This window comes from Rhodnius prolixus, unplaced genomic scaffold, assembly GCF_049639745.1.
Source record: "Rhodnius prolixus isolate KJV_2025 unplaced genomic scaffold, Rpr scaffold_13, whole genome shotgun sequence".
NCBI lineage: Eukaryota > Metazoa > Arthropoda > Insecta > Hemiptera > Reduviidae > Rhodnius > Rhodnius prolixus.
In genome coordinates, this window is record NW_027411583.1 from 4301814 (window position 1) to 4318389 (window position 16576).

The following is a 16576-nucleotide window of genomic DNA, read 5'->3' on the forward strand; positions in this document are numbered from 1 at the left end:
CATTTTTTTCTTTTTATAAAATAAACCACAATCCGTTATTAATTTTCAAATAATGAAACTTTTTTCGTACACCGAGCACAAAACAACACAACTTACTTGATAGCCGATAATATAAGTCGAAAGTTATACAATTTACAGTTTTTCAGAGCCAATAGTACTAAAATTACCCGATGTTGGTGTTATTACAAAAATTAAGATGTACTTATTATTATTAAATAATAATAAATTTTATGAAATACTGTACAATCACCGATAACCAATATCAATGATAGATAGATAAGACATGAACCATCACATTTGCTTCAGCATACAGCAACCGGAGTTAAATTTGGCTGTAAGGTTAAATAATTTCAACCTAAGATGGACTTGCACCATTTTCAAATTAAACATATTTACAATATTGTTAAGAGCTAAAACTTTCATCTCCCAAATATTAGGATTATGCATTTTTTTTTACTCTAAATTGTTAACAGATAAAAAGATCATACTAAGTTTTATCTATAATTACCATTATCTTCATTTTTTTCAAAAATGGACTTGCCCCACTTTCAAAATAAACGGCTCATGAAGAATTTTATCTTTCAATTTTTATTTTAACGCTTTTTTTTTTTTTTTTTTTTTTTTTAAAGGTATTTTTCTCATCTGCAAAGGGTGGTTCTTCTTGCCAAATATATTTTATGACGTTGAACAAACCAGGAATGGCAAATTGGTGATTCGAAATCCAAGGTCAGTTGTGTTGGATTTTTTTTTTTTTTCAATTTTTCATTATTTTTAAAAGAAATTGCCACAGATCTCTGGTATTTCGTTAAATTTATTTTGAGTAGGTATTATTTGAAGCTTTGAAATTAAATGTGTAGATTAGCTAAAATCAATGGCATTTATGCTAACAGATTTCAACATTCCATAGAGTTAAAACATTTGTTGTGCGCTTTCATTCATTCTTTTCAGCACTAAGCGAACATAACAATTGGAACGATTAAAGTAATTAGCAGTTTATTTGTAGTTGATTGCTCTTTTGTGTAAACGGGAAAGATGCTAAGTCGTTCGCGAGAAAAATCTAAGAATGGCGGCTCTAAGTGTACCTAAATTTTTATCCTTGTAACAAATTTAAGATAGAAGTTTACAAAATATCCTTATTTTTTTAAAAATATTAATTCTAATAATTACATTTTTAATCATATTAATTTCAGGAGTATCGCCACTAATATTTATAAAGTTTTGGAGCGTTAGTAACAGCCGTATTTATGACATCACATACAACGCTTTGTTACCACACTTAATGAATAGCTCCAACTTTATAAATTTAATTTCTTCTTTATATATATATATACATATAAATATTATAAATACAAAAAAAAAAAATAGACATACGAACGTTTGTATGTAAAAAAAATAATAAAAATATACGAATAATAAAGATACATGATGTATGGTAAAAAAAGAGAGCAGTTATTGAATCTATTTTTTAAAAAAATACTGTTCTCTTTGTGCCCCTAAAGTCAAGAAAGAAAGAAAAAAAAAAAAACAATGGAATCATTTTTTTATAAAGTGCCAAAAAAATCTGTTATTTCGTTTTATATTTTGTTTATTAAAAAAGGCGATCTTAGCTTGTACTAAAAAAAACCAACAATTTCCTTTTCATTTTTTCTTTCTATCTTATTTTTTTAAATTGATCTGATAAATAAAGTAAATTAATTGAAAATAATACATATATAAAACAATACATTATTAAAAATGCATAAAGGTTGCTAACACTTGCAAGACAAAAAAAAATAAATAAAATAAAAATAAAGAAAGCTTTGTTTCCATCTTTGAATTTTCTTTTTATCACTATAATTATTGTTATTTATTGTAAAATCTTATTAAATATAATTATATATAAATAAATTGTTCTGGCAATTTTGGGAGGATTGCCATTTATTTCTCTTCTTGTGTTTCGTTATTTTTATTAATATATAGAAGTGTCATCACTATTGACGCCCACAGTATGGATGTGATATTTTTTCAATAATACTTTTTTACTTATAAATATTTATGAAACCAAACACTATAAATTATAAATAAATAAATATTTGTATAGTAAATATAATAATAATATTACAATACACAGATTTTATTATTATTTTTCATATAATAATGGGTACATTATTAATATGAGTTTGGGTTTATTATCAATGCTGTTAAAAGTGATCAGTTTGCGTATGTACGTGTTTAAATTTTACTTCTTTGATTCTATAAACAAATGTTCCAAAATTTTAGTTATAATTTGTAAAAGATATCAGCCATTATTCAGGATTTAGTACAAGTGATATGTTCAATGTTTAATTCCATGTTGTCTGACCTATCTTTTTATTATTAAGAATATAGCATGTTATTATACTTAAAGGTCACCCAGTATAAATTGTATTATCTAAAATTTTGGGTAATTAATTACTAAAAAAAATTTCCCAATAACACCCAGAATTCTTTTAGTTCCACTAGACTATAACTTGAAATATAGACTCTTGGAATAAATCTAAAAAAAAAAAAAAAAAAAAAGGTATTATTTTCTTCATACTAAAAACAAATGTTTATTAATTTTTATAGTGTTTGGGGACTTTATATAATCTTTAGGTGCAATTCCCGTGAAATATTATTTTTTATCAAATTATTTTTTGTTTATTTCAAATAAACTTTAAAACAAAAATAATTGAATAATAACAAAAATCAAGAAGAAAAAAAATCAATAATTTATGTAATGCTATTTAGTTAAGTAGTGATGTAGCAATATAAAATAAAAATCGTAAAAAAAAAGTGTTAGCTTCAAAATAAATTAATAAATAAGGGCACAGGACTTAATTAATAATAAAAACAAAAAGGTATATATATACATAAAATCACATTCCTCTTAAAAAAAATAATAATAAATTCCTTGAATGTAGCAAATAATTTTTTTTTTTTTTAAATTGAATACAAAGAATGTTGGTGTTTTGTATTAAGTGTGAATAAAGTAATTAATTGTTGAATTAATGAAGAATTTTTCCCAGTAAATATTAATTAAAGTTTTTGTTTAATCTTAGTAATGATGAAGAAGAAAAATAGAACTGTGTTGTAGAAATTTTTTAAGAAAGACTGTGCCTTCTAATGTGGAATTAGGTTTTATTTGTTTCATTATTTCTGTTTGTACTATTTTTTCCTTTGTTCTTAATACTTAAGAGGTAATGATAAATTTTGTGCCCTTATTTCGGAATTTTGAAAAAACAAATACTGGATTTTCACAAAATTTTACATTTAGTAGCTCAAAAAATTTCAAAAAATAAAAAACACCATTAAAATAAATAAAATTGCATTCCTAAAAATTTCTGCTTAATTTTTCTTTTTAAAAAATATTAATTTTACAAATTTTTTTTTATAACTGTACATTTTTATTTTTTAATTATGTAATAATTATTAGAACACTCGAATAAATAAATCGATAACCCATCTTTTCTATTTAAAGTTGTACGTGGTAAAAGTAAAGAAATATTTTCACATTGTCTCATAGTTTTTTTTTTTTTAATCTAGGGCATTATGCGATCAAAAGTAATAAAGGAAACAAATTTTATTAAAACATAAAATTATGTGGAATTGTATCTATCTGCTAGTCTATCATTACTATTAATAATTAATTTTGTCTGTGTAATTTTATTTTATGTAAATTTTATTCATTTTATGTTGACATACTTGCAATCTTTGCCCTAATGTTTGTAAAATTCACCTTACTATTGTTTAATGAATTGGTTTTTGTACGTCCCAATTCTTGAACGTTGTTAACAAGCGTAGAGAAAAGAAAAAAAAACTTGTAAGATAAGCGAATCCCCCTGCACCAGCGTATTTACTAAAACTCTGATTACGTATCCACCATTGATTTATACAGGGTGATCCATTTAAAACGCACCAATCGCTAATAACTTTTTAGGAAAGCGGAATTTCGAAAAAACTTACGAAGTAAACTATATGTTTTTTTGGTCTAGTTTCCAAATGTTTCACCCCCGATGCTGTATCTTTATTTTTGGCGGAGTTACGGCTAAAAACCCGATTGGGGTTTCATAAGGACCACTGGTTATAATCATTGTCATAAAGACCACTGGTTTTTATAATCATTGTCAAAACTTTAAATAACTCCGCCAAAAATGAAGATACAGCATCGGGGGTGAAACATTTGGAAACTAGACCAAAAAAACATATAGTTTACTTCGTGGGTTTTTTCGAAATTCCGCTTTTCTAAAAAGTTATTAGCAATTGGTGCGTTTTAAATGGATCACCCTGTATATAGTATATATGTATATAAGTCTTGAATGGAACTTTTTAGAATGAAATTTCTGTTGCTGTGTATTATCAGTAAGGAAGAGAGGAAGATTATCATGAGGCTTTTTTGACCCACATCTCGAAATACCCTCATAATTCCCCCCCCCCACCCCTAGTGAATTTGTTTTATTTTATTTATTTATTTTTTCTTCCATCTGTTAAAAGGTTTGCTTTCCTGCGAAGAATTTGTTTTAATTTAGAAGCCGATGTTTTGATGCTTTCTAGAGGAAAACTAGTCTTCCATTTTGTGCAAGAGTATTTATGTGTGTCGGAGTTTTAGTCAATGGTTCGTGAAAACTCCTGCCATATATTATTATTATTGGACTGGTATTGGGCATTTGCCTTTCGCCCACAGAAAGGTATCCGATCAAATAATTGTGTTTTCAGAATACCTGGTTTTCTAAACATGTATTACCGCCTTCCTTCTGCATCCTGTTTATGTTATATCCATGACCATATCACACTTCTTTTAAGATGGGCAGCTCCTCGACAATGATAACATAATGGTGAAGATTTCTACCAAGTTCTCTTTATTGGTTTCTCCATTTGATAAATGCTCTTAAGTTTTTGCAATATTTTTAATCCGATATCTCTTCTTTTTTTTTAGTTATCAGTTAACACGCAAAGCGGTAGAGTTATCAACAAAGTAGTAAAATCCTTGTAACTGTTGTAGGTGTGTTTCCATTGAAATACCTATTCTTTGTGTGGTTTAAAGTAAAATGTGTAATGAATGCTAATCGCGATTCAGGAATTGGGTCAATTCACCTTATATTTGTTAAGAAATATTTGAAACTGCATATCTGAAAATTCTAAATCTTTATAATTAAGAAGAAATTGAGTTAAATTTTAGTTTTACTGAACATACTTTACTATTAATCGATTTATATAATCATATTTCTTACCTGAACGAAGAATAATAATTGTTTTTCCATTTACCAGAATACAATAATTTATTCCTAGCACAGCCTTAAACTTTTCAACTCAAACTTGTTCTTCTTTGATGATTAATCGTTATGTATAGTTGTAGATGTAATTAATTCCCCCTATTTTAAAGCTCTCTTTAGTAAATTGTTATAAAATTTAAGCTCATCTTAACATTTAAATTACTTCATCGGCTTTAATTGCACATTAAAGAAAAAAACACAATAAATAAAAAAAAATGTTTACATGTTATTGTGCCTGATCTTTTCTATTAAAAAATACAAATCGACGGATTTTTAGATTCAATTAATTAGTAAAGAAATAATAGTCTTGAAAGGAAAAAAAAAGAGTAATAATATTTAATATTAAAATTTGGGTTGTGGACAATTTTTGTTTTTTATGTGTTCTTAATAATTTTTTTATTTTACACAATTCTTTGAAGGCGCGTAGTTCATATTGAATTTAATTTTCTTATTAAAGTAGCTTGCAATCTGGGGAGCTTCGTAATGTGGCAACTCTTTGCTAGCTTGGTTGAAAGAGATCCAAAAGTCTAGCAGCGTGGAGACAAATTTGGAAAACTAATGCTTTTTTTTTTTTTTTAGAACTTAGAAGTTAGAAAGTACTTTGTTTTAGCAATTGTTGACAGATTCCTGGAGAACGGCCAAGTTAGCTTATTCTCGTCTGTTGTAGTGTCACCCCTTTGATCAACCTATTTCAATTCTCTTCATTTGATTAGTACTCGCTTCGGCCATAAATGTATGTTTGATAACACGTGGGAGTGTGATTAGAGGCTGCTGGATTAAGCTGTAAATGACCGATTCATTGTTACATCCCCGAGGAGCCGAAATTTCGGTCATGCAATTTCAGTTACAATGACCCAATACGTGATATATTGCTTTCTCTCCTTTCTGTTGCAGGATATCCAGGCCCATTGATGCATGCACTTGCTTCTTAAACCCGCAGTGGTTTTTAATGAAGAGTAAGAGTCTTCCGAAAAGCAGCCTCACGGTTTTGTAGAAATATATTAAATAGACGAGTTTGAATGATGAAAAACAGACCCACAATATTCGCAATTCACTTGCCCCCTCCTTCAAAACAGATTTCTTTTTTTTTAGATTCCTCTACTTGTAAAATGACGCGCTTTAACCTTTACAAACACTTAGCAATGTCAAGAAAGTGTTTCAACCCATATCTAAAATTGTGTTTCAAATAATATTTCTTACTCTCAACAGAAACAACGCATACATCTTTCTTCAGCGCCTTTTTTTTTAGCCACTCCCCCAATATTTTATTGCTCAAATAATTTCGTTTTATTTAAAACAAATTTTAAAAATAATTAAACGATTTTTTTTTTTTTTGTATATATTTATAGTTAATTCAGAAGAATTTATCATATATGTATATTTTTTTTTTATTACAATATTTCTAGGGAATTGTGTACAGAAAACAAAAATTAATTTTTCACAATTTTTCCTCCTAAATAATTAATAAATATATCACTTTATTATAATTTATGTAAATAATCATTCTAACTACACACAAAAAAGAAACTAATTATTCTTAAACAATATATTATAAATTATATTTATACATATTTCAGTCATTGATTTATTTCTTTTTAAGGAAACAATTTCATTGTTGTGAAATTAATAAATTAAGGTGAGAAACATCTAAATCAAGTATCACAATTTTTTCTATGAACACAGAATAAATACAAAATAAAAGATGGGGTAAATTAAAGTTTCTGTAGGTAATATAATAAATTTTGTAAACTTCATTACTTTTTTGGTTTACAAGAAAGTGAAAAAAAAAAAAAAAAAAAAAAAAGGTATAAAAGGGGTTGGTATTTTGTTCTTTCTGTATGTAAATATTTTTGAAAAAATATTTTCATTGTTTATAATGAAAAACATTTTTTTAAACTTTTTACTTCATAATTTTTTCTATTAGAAACTTTATGGTGGTAACCCCTTTGTGAAGAAGGCAAAAAATGCCACATTTTCTCCCGTTAATTATTTCGTAAGCTTAATTTATAATTTTTCGAGAAAGTGAGAGAACAAAAATAATTTTTTTTTTTTCTAAAGAAGTCCTTTTTTATACATATTTTCTATAATTAAAAAGTTTTTTATTTTATATTCACCTGAAATATTGTAGTCATTATTATATATATTGTTGCTTTTTATACCTATTAAATATAAACATCATATATATTAAATTGTTTGTAATAATTTCTTCTTTTGTTTTATTACTTCGTCTTATTTCCTTTTCCTGCAGCAGCATTCCTGATTTGTTCATTTTTTTCCCCACTTCCTTTTACTTTTAGTAAAAGTATTACGACCATTCAATTTTTGGATATGGAATTTTCTCGGTAAGGTCCTTTTGAGGATCTTGAGTCAGAAAATGTGGCTTTAGAAAATAACCCTTGTGAGTATGTGTGAATAAAATATCTCGAAAAATGGAAAATCACTAGAAGCTGAAAATTAATAAATTGATGTATTGATTCTAGTAGAAACCTGACTATAATCTAGAGATTTAAATCCTACAACTATAAAAAAAATTGACCTTTTATATAAAACTCATGTGGCCTTCAACGTGTATTGGAAACATTTTTCCAGGAAGATCGGTCTAAAAGAAATTCTGATGAGAGGAGCTGGGTAGACATCTTTAAAATTACGATTTTCACTAACTTAAAGAGTACTATACATGTAGATCGAAATGTTAACGTGAGTTTTTTTATTTTATAACGATATTTTGGGAATGAATTAATGTTCTTAATCAATTTCATTTCGGTGCAATGTTAATTTTTATAAAATAACGCCAATTTATTCGGGCACAATGAGTAAAATATCTCTGGTCTCACTGTTATAATAGTCCTACTACCGATTTAAGCGTCTTGGGGAATTAATAAATCATTTAACTTTACAAAACAGGAAAATCTTCATTAACTTTATCGAAAAAATAGGAAATCTTCATTAGTTTTGCTGGAAATTCCTTATTTTCTTTTTCCAACATTGTATGTTTATAGCAGGCGTATACTACACTTATTAGGTGGGCTGAATTTTGCATGTAAAGATTAAAAAAAAAAAGAAGGGAAAAATAGAAAATCTTTACTAGTAAATTTTTTATTTTCTGTTTCTAACATTATCTTTTTATGCCAATCGTATTTTATACGGGTTATTTTTGGATACAGAGATTCAGAAAAAAAAGGAAAAATACAAAATATTTCATAGTTTTACCTTTCCAGTTTCCCTGCTTTTTTCCCTTGAAAAACTGAATACAAAAGATTATTAAATTCAATCTAATTTATTCCTTATTCTCTCAAGTCAGTCACTTTAATGTGCAGTAAGTAGTTATTCTAATTTTCCTCGACGTAGCGCTCTTGATTTTTTTAAAACTTACTTTAGGAAAGTAAATACTAAAAAAACCTAAGAGCTGATTACATCATAATCAGCAGTTTTTCTTTTAGTGCAATAAGTGAAATGTTAAAAGTATTATCTGGGTTGAAATGGAATTATTTATATTAAAATCATAGTTGGTAAAGTAACTGGAATAATATTGAGATAAAATAATAATTTATTTTTAATTAGTAGTTATGCACTTAGTAACCTAAATACAAGTGAGCGCTAGTAGTTACTGTCTCCTTTTCACAACTAGTAAACTAAAGGAGATGGTTGAATTAAATAAAATCAACTTGACCGAAGATTATCGATAATAGCCGACTATATTCGTACAGTTGTATGTGAAACAGGTAGTGGAAGGTAACAGGCGGCTAAGGCAGCCGGGGTTCTGACCCACGTAAGATCTTAGTGTTAGTGAGGTAATTCCGAGAAAAGTAGTCACTAACACAAAGATATTACATGGGTCAGAACCCATGCTGCCTTAGCCGGCTGTTACCTTCCACTATCTGTTTCACTTGCTACTACATCTACACGAATGTAGTCGGCAAGTATCGGTATTCTTCGGGACGGTTAATATTTAGTTTAACCTTCTGTTTTAGTTAACCAGTCGGTTCCATGGTTGAAGTCTTGTGTACGATGAGCAGGGGGTGTTTATTTGTTGTGTACATTAACAAAACTTATTTGAATTATTAGTTTACTGGTTTATTTAACAAAGTGAAAAAAAAATCAATGCAATAATACCAATAATTTAAGGTAAAATAAATTATTATTAAAAGAAATGTGTTTCTGAAAAGATTAGTTATAAGCAGCACCACAAGAATTTGTTCCATCTCTAAGGATAACATTCTTCTAAAAGCATGAAAATTAATTCGCCCATATATTCTTTTTTAAGAGTTTATCTCTAAATACTATTCAATAAAGCCCTTATAAATAGCTTTTTACAAGATCTTGGTCTAAAGCCAGAATTTGAATCATATATCACATTTTGCTCCTTTTGAGATGTTTCTAAGTTGTTATAACGTTTTCTGCGCATGGTAATATTTTCATGATTCTTTGCTGGTTTTTCACTGCCTTAATTTGCATAATGTAAACCCATTTCTTGGTTGACAGTTAATTGATTTTTGTCTATTAGTTCAGTTTCATTAAGAGTTTCAACTGGTTTCTAATGCAGTGAAAACATACCAATTTTGATTAAGGAGACACCACTAGTTTTCATGTAGGTACTCTAAGAATATAGTTGACTTTCCAGGATTTGCAGTATATTATATGTATAAAAAAAAAGGGACTTTTTATCTTTTATAGAAGTGAAAAAAATGATTAAAGTTAGGTGTTTTTCAACTTACGCTTTTTCGTGAACTTTTTGACGATCAACTCTTATAAAACTGTTCTACCGGACAGTTTTAATTATTTTTATACTTGAACATTTTGGAAAGTATTTTCTATCTAGTAGATTATATAGAACCAAATAGCTTTTCTTTTTTCAAGGGTTTCTGAGAGGGAGGCAAGACATCATATGCTGCCTTCTCGTCTTGCTGTTTTCGTTACGTTTGTTCCACATTTGTAAACTGGTTGTTTGATTGTCCTATTTCTCTGTTAAAAAGTAACTGTTTTTTTACGAGGCCTGTGTTACCTGTCTAATGGTGGCATTAAGTCTACTTTAAAGTGACACCCACAAATAAAATGTGTTCTTTCTCTGAAACCATGTGTTCGATGTTATGATAAAAAGTCGTAAGTATATTTTAATAATCATTTCAGTGGATAAAATAAAAAAATAAGTTTTTAATCCATAAATATTTATTTGTAACTCAACATTTATCACAGAACATTTAATTTCTTAATGATTATTTTTTAAAAAACTTATGCCTAGACCAAACTAATTGGTAATTTTTGTTTCTTATTAATAAATACTTATTCGGTCCTGCCCTTTTCCTAATTCTATACTGCTTGATCTTGGTCCAGGAATAAATGATTATGCTTCATCTTTAAGTGTAGCTTCTTATTTATTAAGACACATATGAATTATGAAGCACAAAAACATGAAAGAAAGTGATAGTGCTGCACATTTTGCTTGAATTTTTCAGTAGAAATGTTAATATTAGAACCAACCTCTATTTTCCTTGGCGATTTTTTAAAAATGTGTGAAGAAGGCAATCGCTAAAATTAGTTGTAATTTTTATTATTAATTCACTATTGATCAGTGGATGAGATGATTGCAAACAAACGTTCTTCCAGTGTGATCCATGTGTTGCTAGCTTCCTTGGAAAGCTATGCGCTATAGCTAAGGAAGAATTATATTAATGGGAAAACTTTTCTTGAAATAAGGTTTGTTTTGTAGTAATAATAATAATAATATTATTAATTGCGTCAATGGCATGTAGTTGTTTGTATTCCATTGTTTTTGTTGATTATTGGACGTGTAGGCTAGAGGGAAATCCGCCGCCCTTATTAGATCTTTAGATTTTAACAAACCTGCTCTTAGTTTGTGAAAAGAACGTTTTTGCTTTTGAAAATAAGTATAATATAAATTTTTACATAGAACTTACTATTCGTAAGGTGGAGGTAACAACAGATCACATAGATTTAAAGCGGTAAGAAATTGTTTTTATAATTAAAAATGATTTTGCAAGACTATTAATTTAAGAACTTTAATTAAAATCTATCGATAATTTTGAAGGTGTGGGTCCTGTCTATAGTTTATTGATTAAAACGAGCGAGAAAAATGGCATTGTAATATAAATTAATTTATGGAAGGTTACGCAAGACTCAACTAATGCTAAAGGTGGCAAGGATAATGCAAGAGTGCATTCAAACAGGGTATGTAGTTATAAAATATTCAAATAATTAAACTTCCTATAATATTCTATAAAGTTCAATTGTTTAGATTCGTAAATCACAAAATTAATTGATCACTTAATTGAAGTGCTTTGTCGCCTTCAAGATTTCATTGTTATCTTTTAGCATAAACTTACAGTTCAAAAAGTTAAGTATATGGGTTGATTAAAGGACAAAAGATACAAAAATCAGCAAGTACCCAACATTTCATTCATTCTTCCGCTTGTAATTTCAGCCATTTAGAAACATTCAAAAAGCATGTGCTTACTGGAATTATTATAACAATTGTTATCATTTAAGTAATTTTATTGCATTAATTTTTTATTAATATTTTTTAGAATTTATTAGATGTCAGACCCTTACGCTGGCCAGTTTATTCGTAATAATGTTTTGTTAAAATTATGATAAAATGTAAATTACCACTCCATAAATAAATAGAAACTTTAATTGGATCTCATTCCAAATATTTCTTTATTTTATATTTACATTTAAATCTGGCGGGTTGCACTTTAACAGCGAATCAAAATCACTTCGAAATATTATTTCAAGATTGATAATTTTATTTACAATTTTTGGTAATGTCTTACAATTCAAATTCACTAGAGCGCCCCTACACTTCATTACAATACTGATATCTTTTAATTTCAAATTTGTATTCAGGTAATTAATATTATAATTCATTTGACTGTAAATACCGTGATAAATTCCCTTTGTTGCTCTTACAATACATTTCTCCTTATACCCTGAAGCGATCCCTGCTTCGACAGTTGTATTTACTATTTCATTCATTTTTTCTGGGTGCGCGACAAATTACAGGAGGATTATATACTCTAGTTAGGTGTTCCCAGTTCTATTTTATCCTATTTACTTATTTATTTTTATTACTTCCATCATTATTGCAAATCTTCTTGATAACTCAGAAGTTTTATTAAAGCTTTAGTTGCCCCTAAAACATCTTTAAATAAACAAGATGGTAAAATATTGTAAACTGTGTGTGATTTAGAACATTTGGTTCTGCAAGAATTCATTTTTCAGGTTTAATAAAACATTTATGGAGATGACTCCATACTGTAGTAACTCCAGATTTTATTAAATTTATGTATTTTATCAAATAGAACATTCATTTTTATTGAAAACGTTTAGAGAATTGATTTTGAGGCACACCTCATACTTTGAATTAAATAATTCTATATTTATTTAAAATTCACGATTTGTATTTAAATATGTTGCCCTTTAGAACTTACAATAAGAAGATTTTGGTAAAGCTTACAATTTGTCGTTAAATACGAATAAAAAGAAATGCTTATACAATAATTCAACGTTAGAACAATTCACCTGTTTTTTTTACTATTGTTACAAATATAATTCACAAATTCATCTTTGTTTTTAAGCTTAGATTGATTTGTTTGATGATGAACCGTGTAATTGTAGCTATTTTTGGTAAAAAGATGAACCAGAATTGAGCGGTAGAACTACCTACCTCTTTTCCACCAAATTTTACAAGTATAAATAAAAAATTACAAATTTACATAGAATTCGTAACTATTATGAAACTTTATTAGATATTAGTCTGCTTACTGTTCTTGTAAATGATGGTAGATCACATAATTAGAAGGTATTTTGAACGAAATAAGATCCCACATTCTCAATTCTTTGTAGCTATATTAATATTCAGGATTCTAGGTGGTATATTATTGTTAAACATATCTTAATTTACTCTAAAATTGCTACATTGATGAATCAGAAAAGTAAATGTTGAACGTATGTATTGAGTATTGGTTTTTGAGCTATCTTAGTGAAGTGAACATCACATTTAGGATCTTAACTGTTCTTAAGCTTAATATAGCATGTTTAAACCATGTAAACCACAAAAGTAAAACCTAAATTTAGTTTTTTTTATTAATATTAACCAATAGAAAGGAAACTGATAGAGTGCACATGCAGCAAAAAGGAAGATTGTGTAAAGGCTGGTTTGAGTTCTTTAGAAAATGGCTCACAGGTTAAAGTTTCCGCCTACACTTAACTATTATTCTTTAATATGATGTCAAATTCAATTATAAAGCGTAAATGATCAGTAATTGCGAGCTAAAATTTCATTGTGAAAGAATATTGACGTAACTAGCTTTTCCACTCTAAGGCTTACATAAGAAACAATTTCAATGCAAGATTAAGATCTTACTGCTAACGTAGAATTACAGGAAATGAAGATTTTATACAAATATTAACTTAAAAGATAAAGTTATTTCGTAGGTTAATGGAAATTCGCCAGGTATATGGGTAGGTAATAGGTTAAGTAGTTATTTCGGATTTTCTTAAAAACGGCTTCAAAGATTTTGTTCAAACTTTGTGAACTTCTTATTTAGGCAATATTACATAAATTATATTGAAAACCATTTTCTGAAATTTTACTTTGAGACCACTTTTGGAGTACATCTTCAGCTCTAGGTCTAACTCGTAAACTAGCGTTTAAATAAAATATTACGTTTTACTACTAATTTATTAATAAACATTACCTATTATTTTATTAAAATTCCAAATTTCAAGAACATCTATCGAGCAGATTTTCAAGAATTAGCAAAAGAAGGTCAGAAGTACAGGTGCTCATTTTTACCTTAAAAAATAATTTCTAGTGAAAAATCAATTTTTTAACAATTTATTCAACTTAATCATTTAAAATTTTAACATTTTTTAAAAGGAAATAATTAGTATTATTAATTTTTAATTGGAACTACTTTTTGTATTCTTCCGCACGTCCACGTGCTTTATACGTGACGTCATAAAGTAGTCCCAAATTAATTATTTAAAAAAGACTTTGAAACAATTATTACTGTGGGAAAATAATTTTTTTTATCTAAATTAACTATTATTTATCAAATGTAATCAGAATTTTGCTTAAATTTGATTTTATAAAAAAATGTAAGTTCAAATATGGCGACTAACGGATTTTTGCAGTCAGTTGCCATTGGGCTCCCGACCAGTGAACAACCACGCTGTTCACGTAAGTAAGATTTTATTATTTTTTAAATTAAATTCAATCAAATTTTTGTTAAAATTAATAAAGTGATACAACTATATTAAATTTACGGAGTTTTAGATATTTTTTTAGTAAAAAATTAAAAGAATTGAATTAGCACGTGGTCGACCAATGAATCTTGCATGCCTGGACAAGCAATGATTCATTCGTATTTCCTTAATTATTTTTCTATTTCACTTTATTAATTTTTACATTTTAACTTGAAATTAATTTTTATTTAAATTTTTTTTTTATAATCTGAGCAATTTCTAAAATTCATTTCAGACACTTAAGCACATTTAAATTAATATTTTTGAATTAATTTATTTTTATTTTTTGTAACTGCACTCTTGAAATAGCTTTCTACCTTGGAACATTTCTTAACCACTACACTAAAACAATCAATAATCCAAATTATGAAGCAAGTCACCCCAAACAGGCGATTGTCTTTACCTACCTTGAACTGAATACGCAGGGGTTAAGTAAATTTTGGAAAAAATACAAGTAAGTAATATTTATTATTATATTCAATAAGAACTGCAAATTAAAAATTTTTAATAGAAATTCAAATAGTTTAAAACAAAATCAATTAAGGATTCAAATGAAACATGATACAAACTACAATTGATTGGATTTTGAAATAATTTTAAAGCGCACAATATGAAAGACAACCTTCACTTTAGAGTTAAGCAATAAATAAAAAGAAAGATGTAAATATCGTTGATTTAATGAGAAATGGGTAAGTTAATTACTTCCTAAAGTTGATCTAAAACAATCATCGAGATTTTAAGTTAGTACATTGCATTAATAAGGAAAGTTATTCCTATAACTTATTGTTATTAAGATAGAGGTTTTTGGGGAGCGAAAACTGATCTCTACCTCCTCGAGGTGCTCCCTGGGCAACTACTCCCGGGAGTAGGCTAACAGAGACAGTACACTTTTCACACTTTTTTTTTCAAATTTAATTAAAAGTTGTAGAATATGAAAGTATTATCTGGTGCAGTATCATTTGGGATAACTATATTAAAACTATACAAATTATTTAATAGGTTATTTACTAGGATATTCTTTTATTAACAAATTCTCATACATGTAAAAAAACAGAGTTTTAAGAATTTACTTTATCATAAGTGGCTATAAAAACTGATACATGGCTAGTTTTAGTTGTAGTTTAGTATTAGAGTAGATAATGAATTAAGTATTAGTTGTAGATATAGGTATAGTTTTAAGAATTAGATATAGTAGGTATAAGAATTAGTTATAAAAACAGGTAGTTTTAAGAATTAGTTATAAAAATAGGTATAGTTTTAAGAATTAGTTATTAAAATAGGTAGTATTAAGAGTTAGTTGTAGAAATAGGTATAGTTTTAAGAATTAGTTGTAGAAGTAGGTATAGTTATAAGAATTATTTATAAAAGTAGGTATAGTATTAAGAATTATTCATAAATGTAGGTAGTTTTAAAAATTAGTTATAAAAATAGGTATAGTTTTAAATTTTAGATATAGAAGTAGGTATAGTTTTAAGAATTAGGTAGTTTTAAGAATTAGTTGTAGAAATAGGTATAGTATTAAGAATTAGTTGTAGAAGTAGTTGTAGTTTTAAGAATTATTTATAAAAATAGGTATAGTTGTAAGAATTAGTTGTAGAAATACTACGTACAGTTTTAAGAATTAGATATAGAAGTAGGTAGTTTCAAGAATTAGTTATAAAAATAGGTATAGTTTTAAGTATTAGATATAGAAGTAGGTATAGTTTTAAGAATTAATTATAAAAGTAGGTAGTTTTAAAAATTAGTTATAAAAATAGGTATAGTTTTAAGTATTAGATATAAAAGTAGGTATAGTTTTAAGAATTAATTATAAAAGTAGGTATAGTATTAAGAATTATTCATAAAAGTAGGTAGTTTTAAAAATTAGTTATAAAAATAGGTATAGTTTTAAATTTTAGATATAGAAGTAGGTATAGTTTTAAGAATTAGGTAGTTTTAAGAATTAGTTGTAGAAATAGGTATAGTATTAAGAATTAGTTGTAGAAGTAGTTGTAGTTTTAAGAATTATTTATAAAAATAGGTATAGTTGTAAGAATTAG

General features: G+C 27.1%; 1 protein-coding gene and 2 long non-coding RNA genes across 20 annotated transcripts in view; 2 read left to right on the plus strand and 1 right to left on the minus strand.

Annotated features, from left to right (window-relative positions):
* Positions 1-7083, plus strand: part of msn (serine/threonine-protein kinase msn) — a 42765-nt gene extending 35682 nt beyond the window's left edge. For all 17 annotated transcript variants that reach the window (XM_074115407.1, XM_074115404.1, XM_074115411.1 and 14 more), the window contains 2 exons: positions 630-726; positions 1191-7083. In XM_074115407.1, coding sequence (XP_073971508.1) covers positions 630-713 — 84 coding nt within the window. In that variant the 3' untranslated portion in view covers positions 714-726; positions 1191-7083. The remainder of the gene's footprint in view (positions 1-629; positions 727-1190) is intronic.
* On the minus strand, positions 6550-10123 carry LOC141447720 (uncharacterized). The gene is made up of 2 exons (XR_012454541.1): positions 9986-10123; positions 6550-7717 (listed from the first exon to the last, which is right to left on the minus strand). It is a non-coding gene; the product is annotated as an uncharacterized lncRNA (long non-coding RNA).
* Positions 8778-15762, plus strand: LOC141447717 (uncharacterized). 2 transcript variants are annotated; one of them, XR_012454538.1, is made up of 6 exons: positions 8783-9395; positions 10875-10964; positions 11063-11230; positions 11317-11456; positions 14427-14472; positions 14847-15762. It is a non-coding gene; the product is annotated as an uncharacterized lncRNA (long non-coding RNA). The 2 variants fall into 2 exon arrangements; XR_012454537.1 differs by having other exon boundaries at positions 8778-9395; positions 10875-11230.
* The last annotated feature ends 814 nt before the right edge of the window (positions 15763-16576 follow it).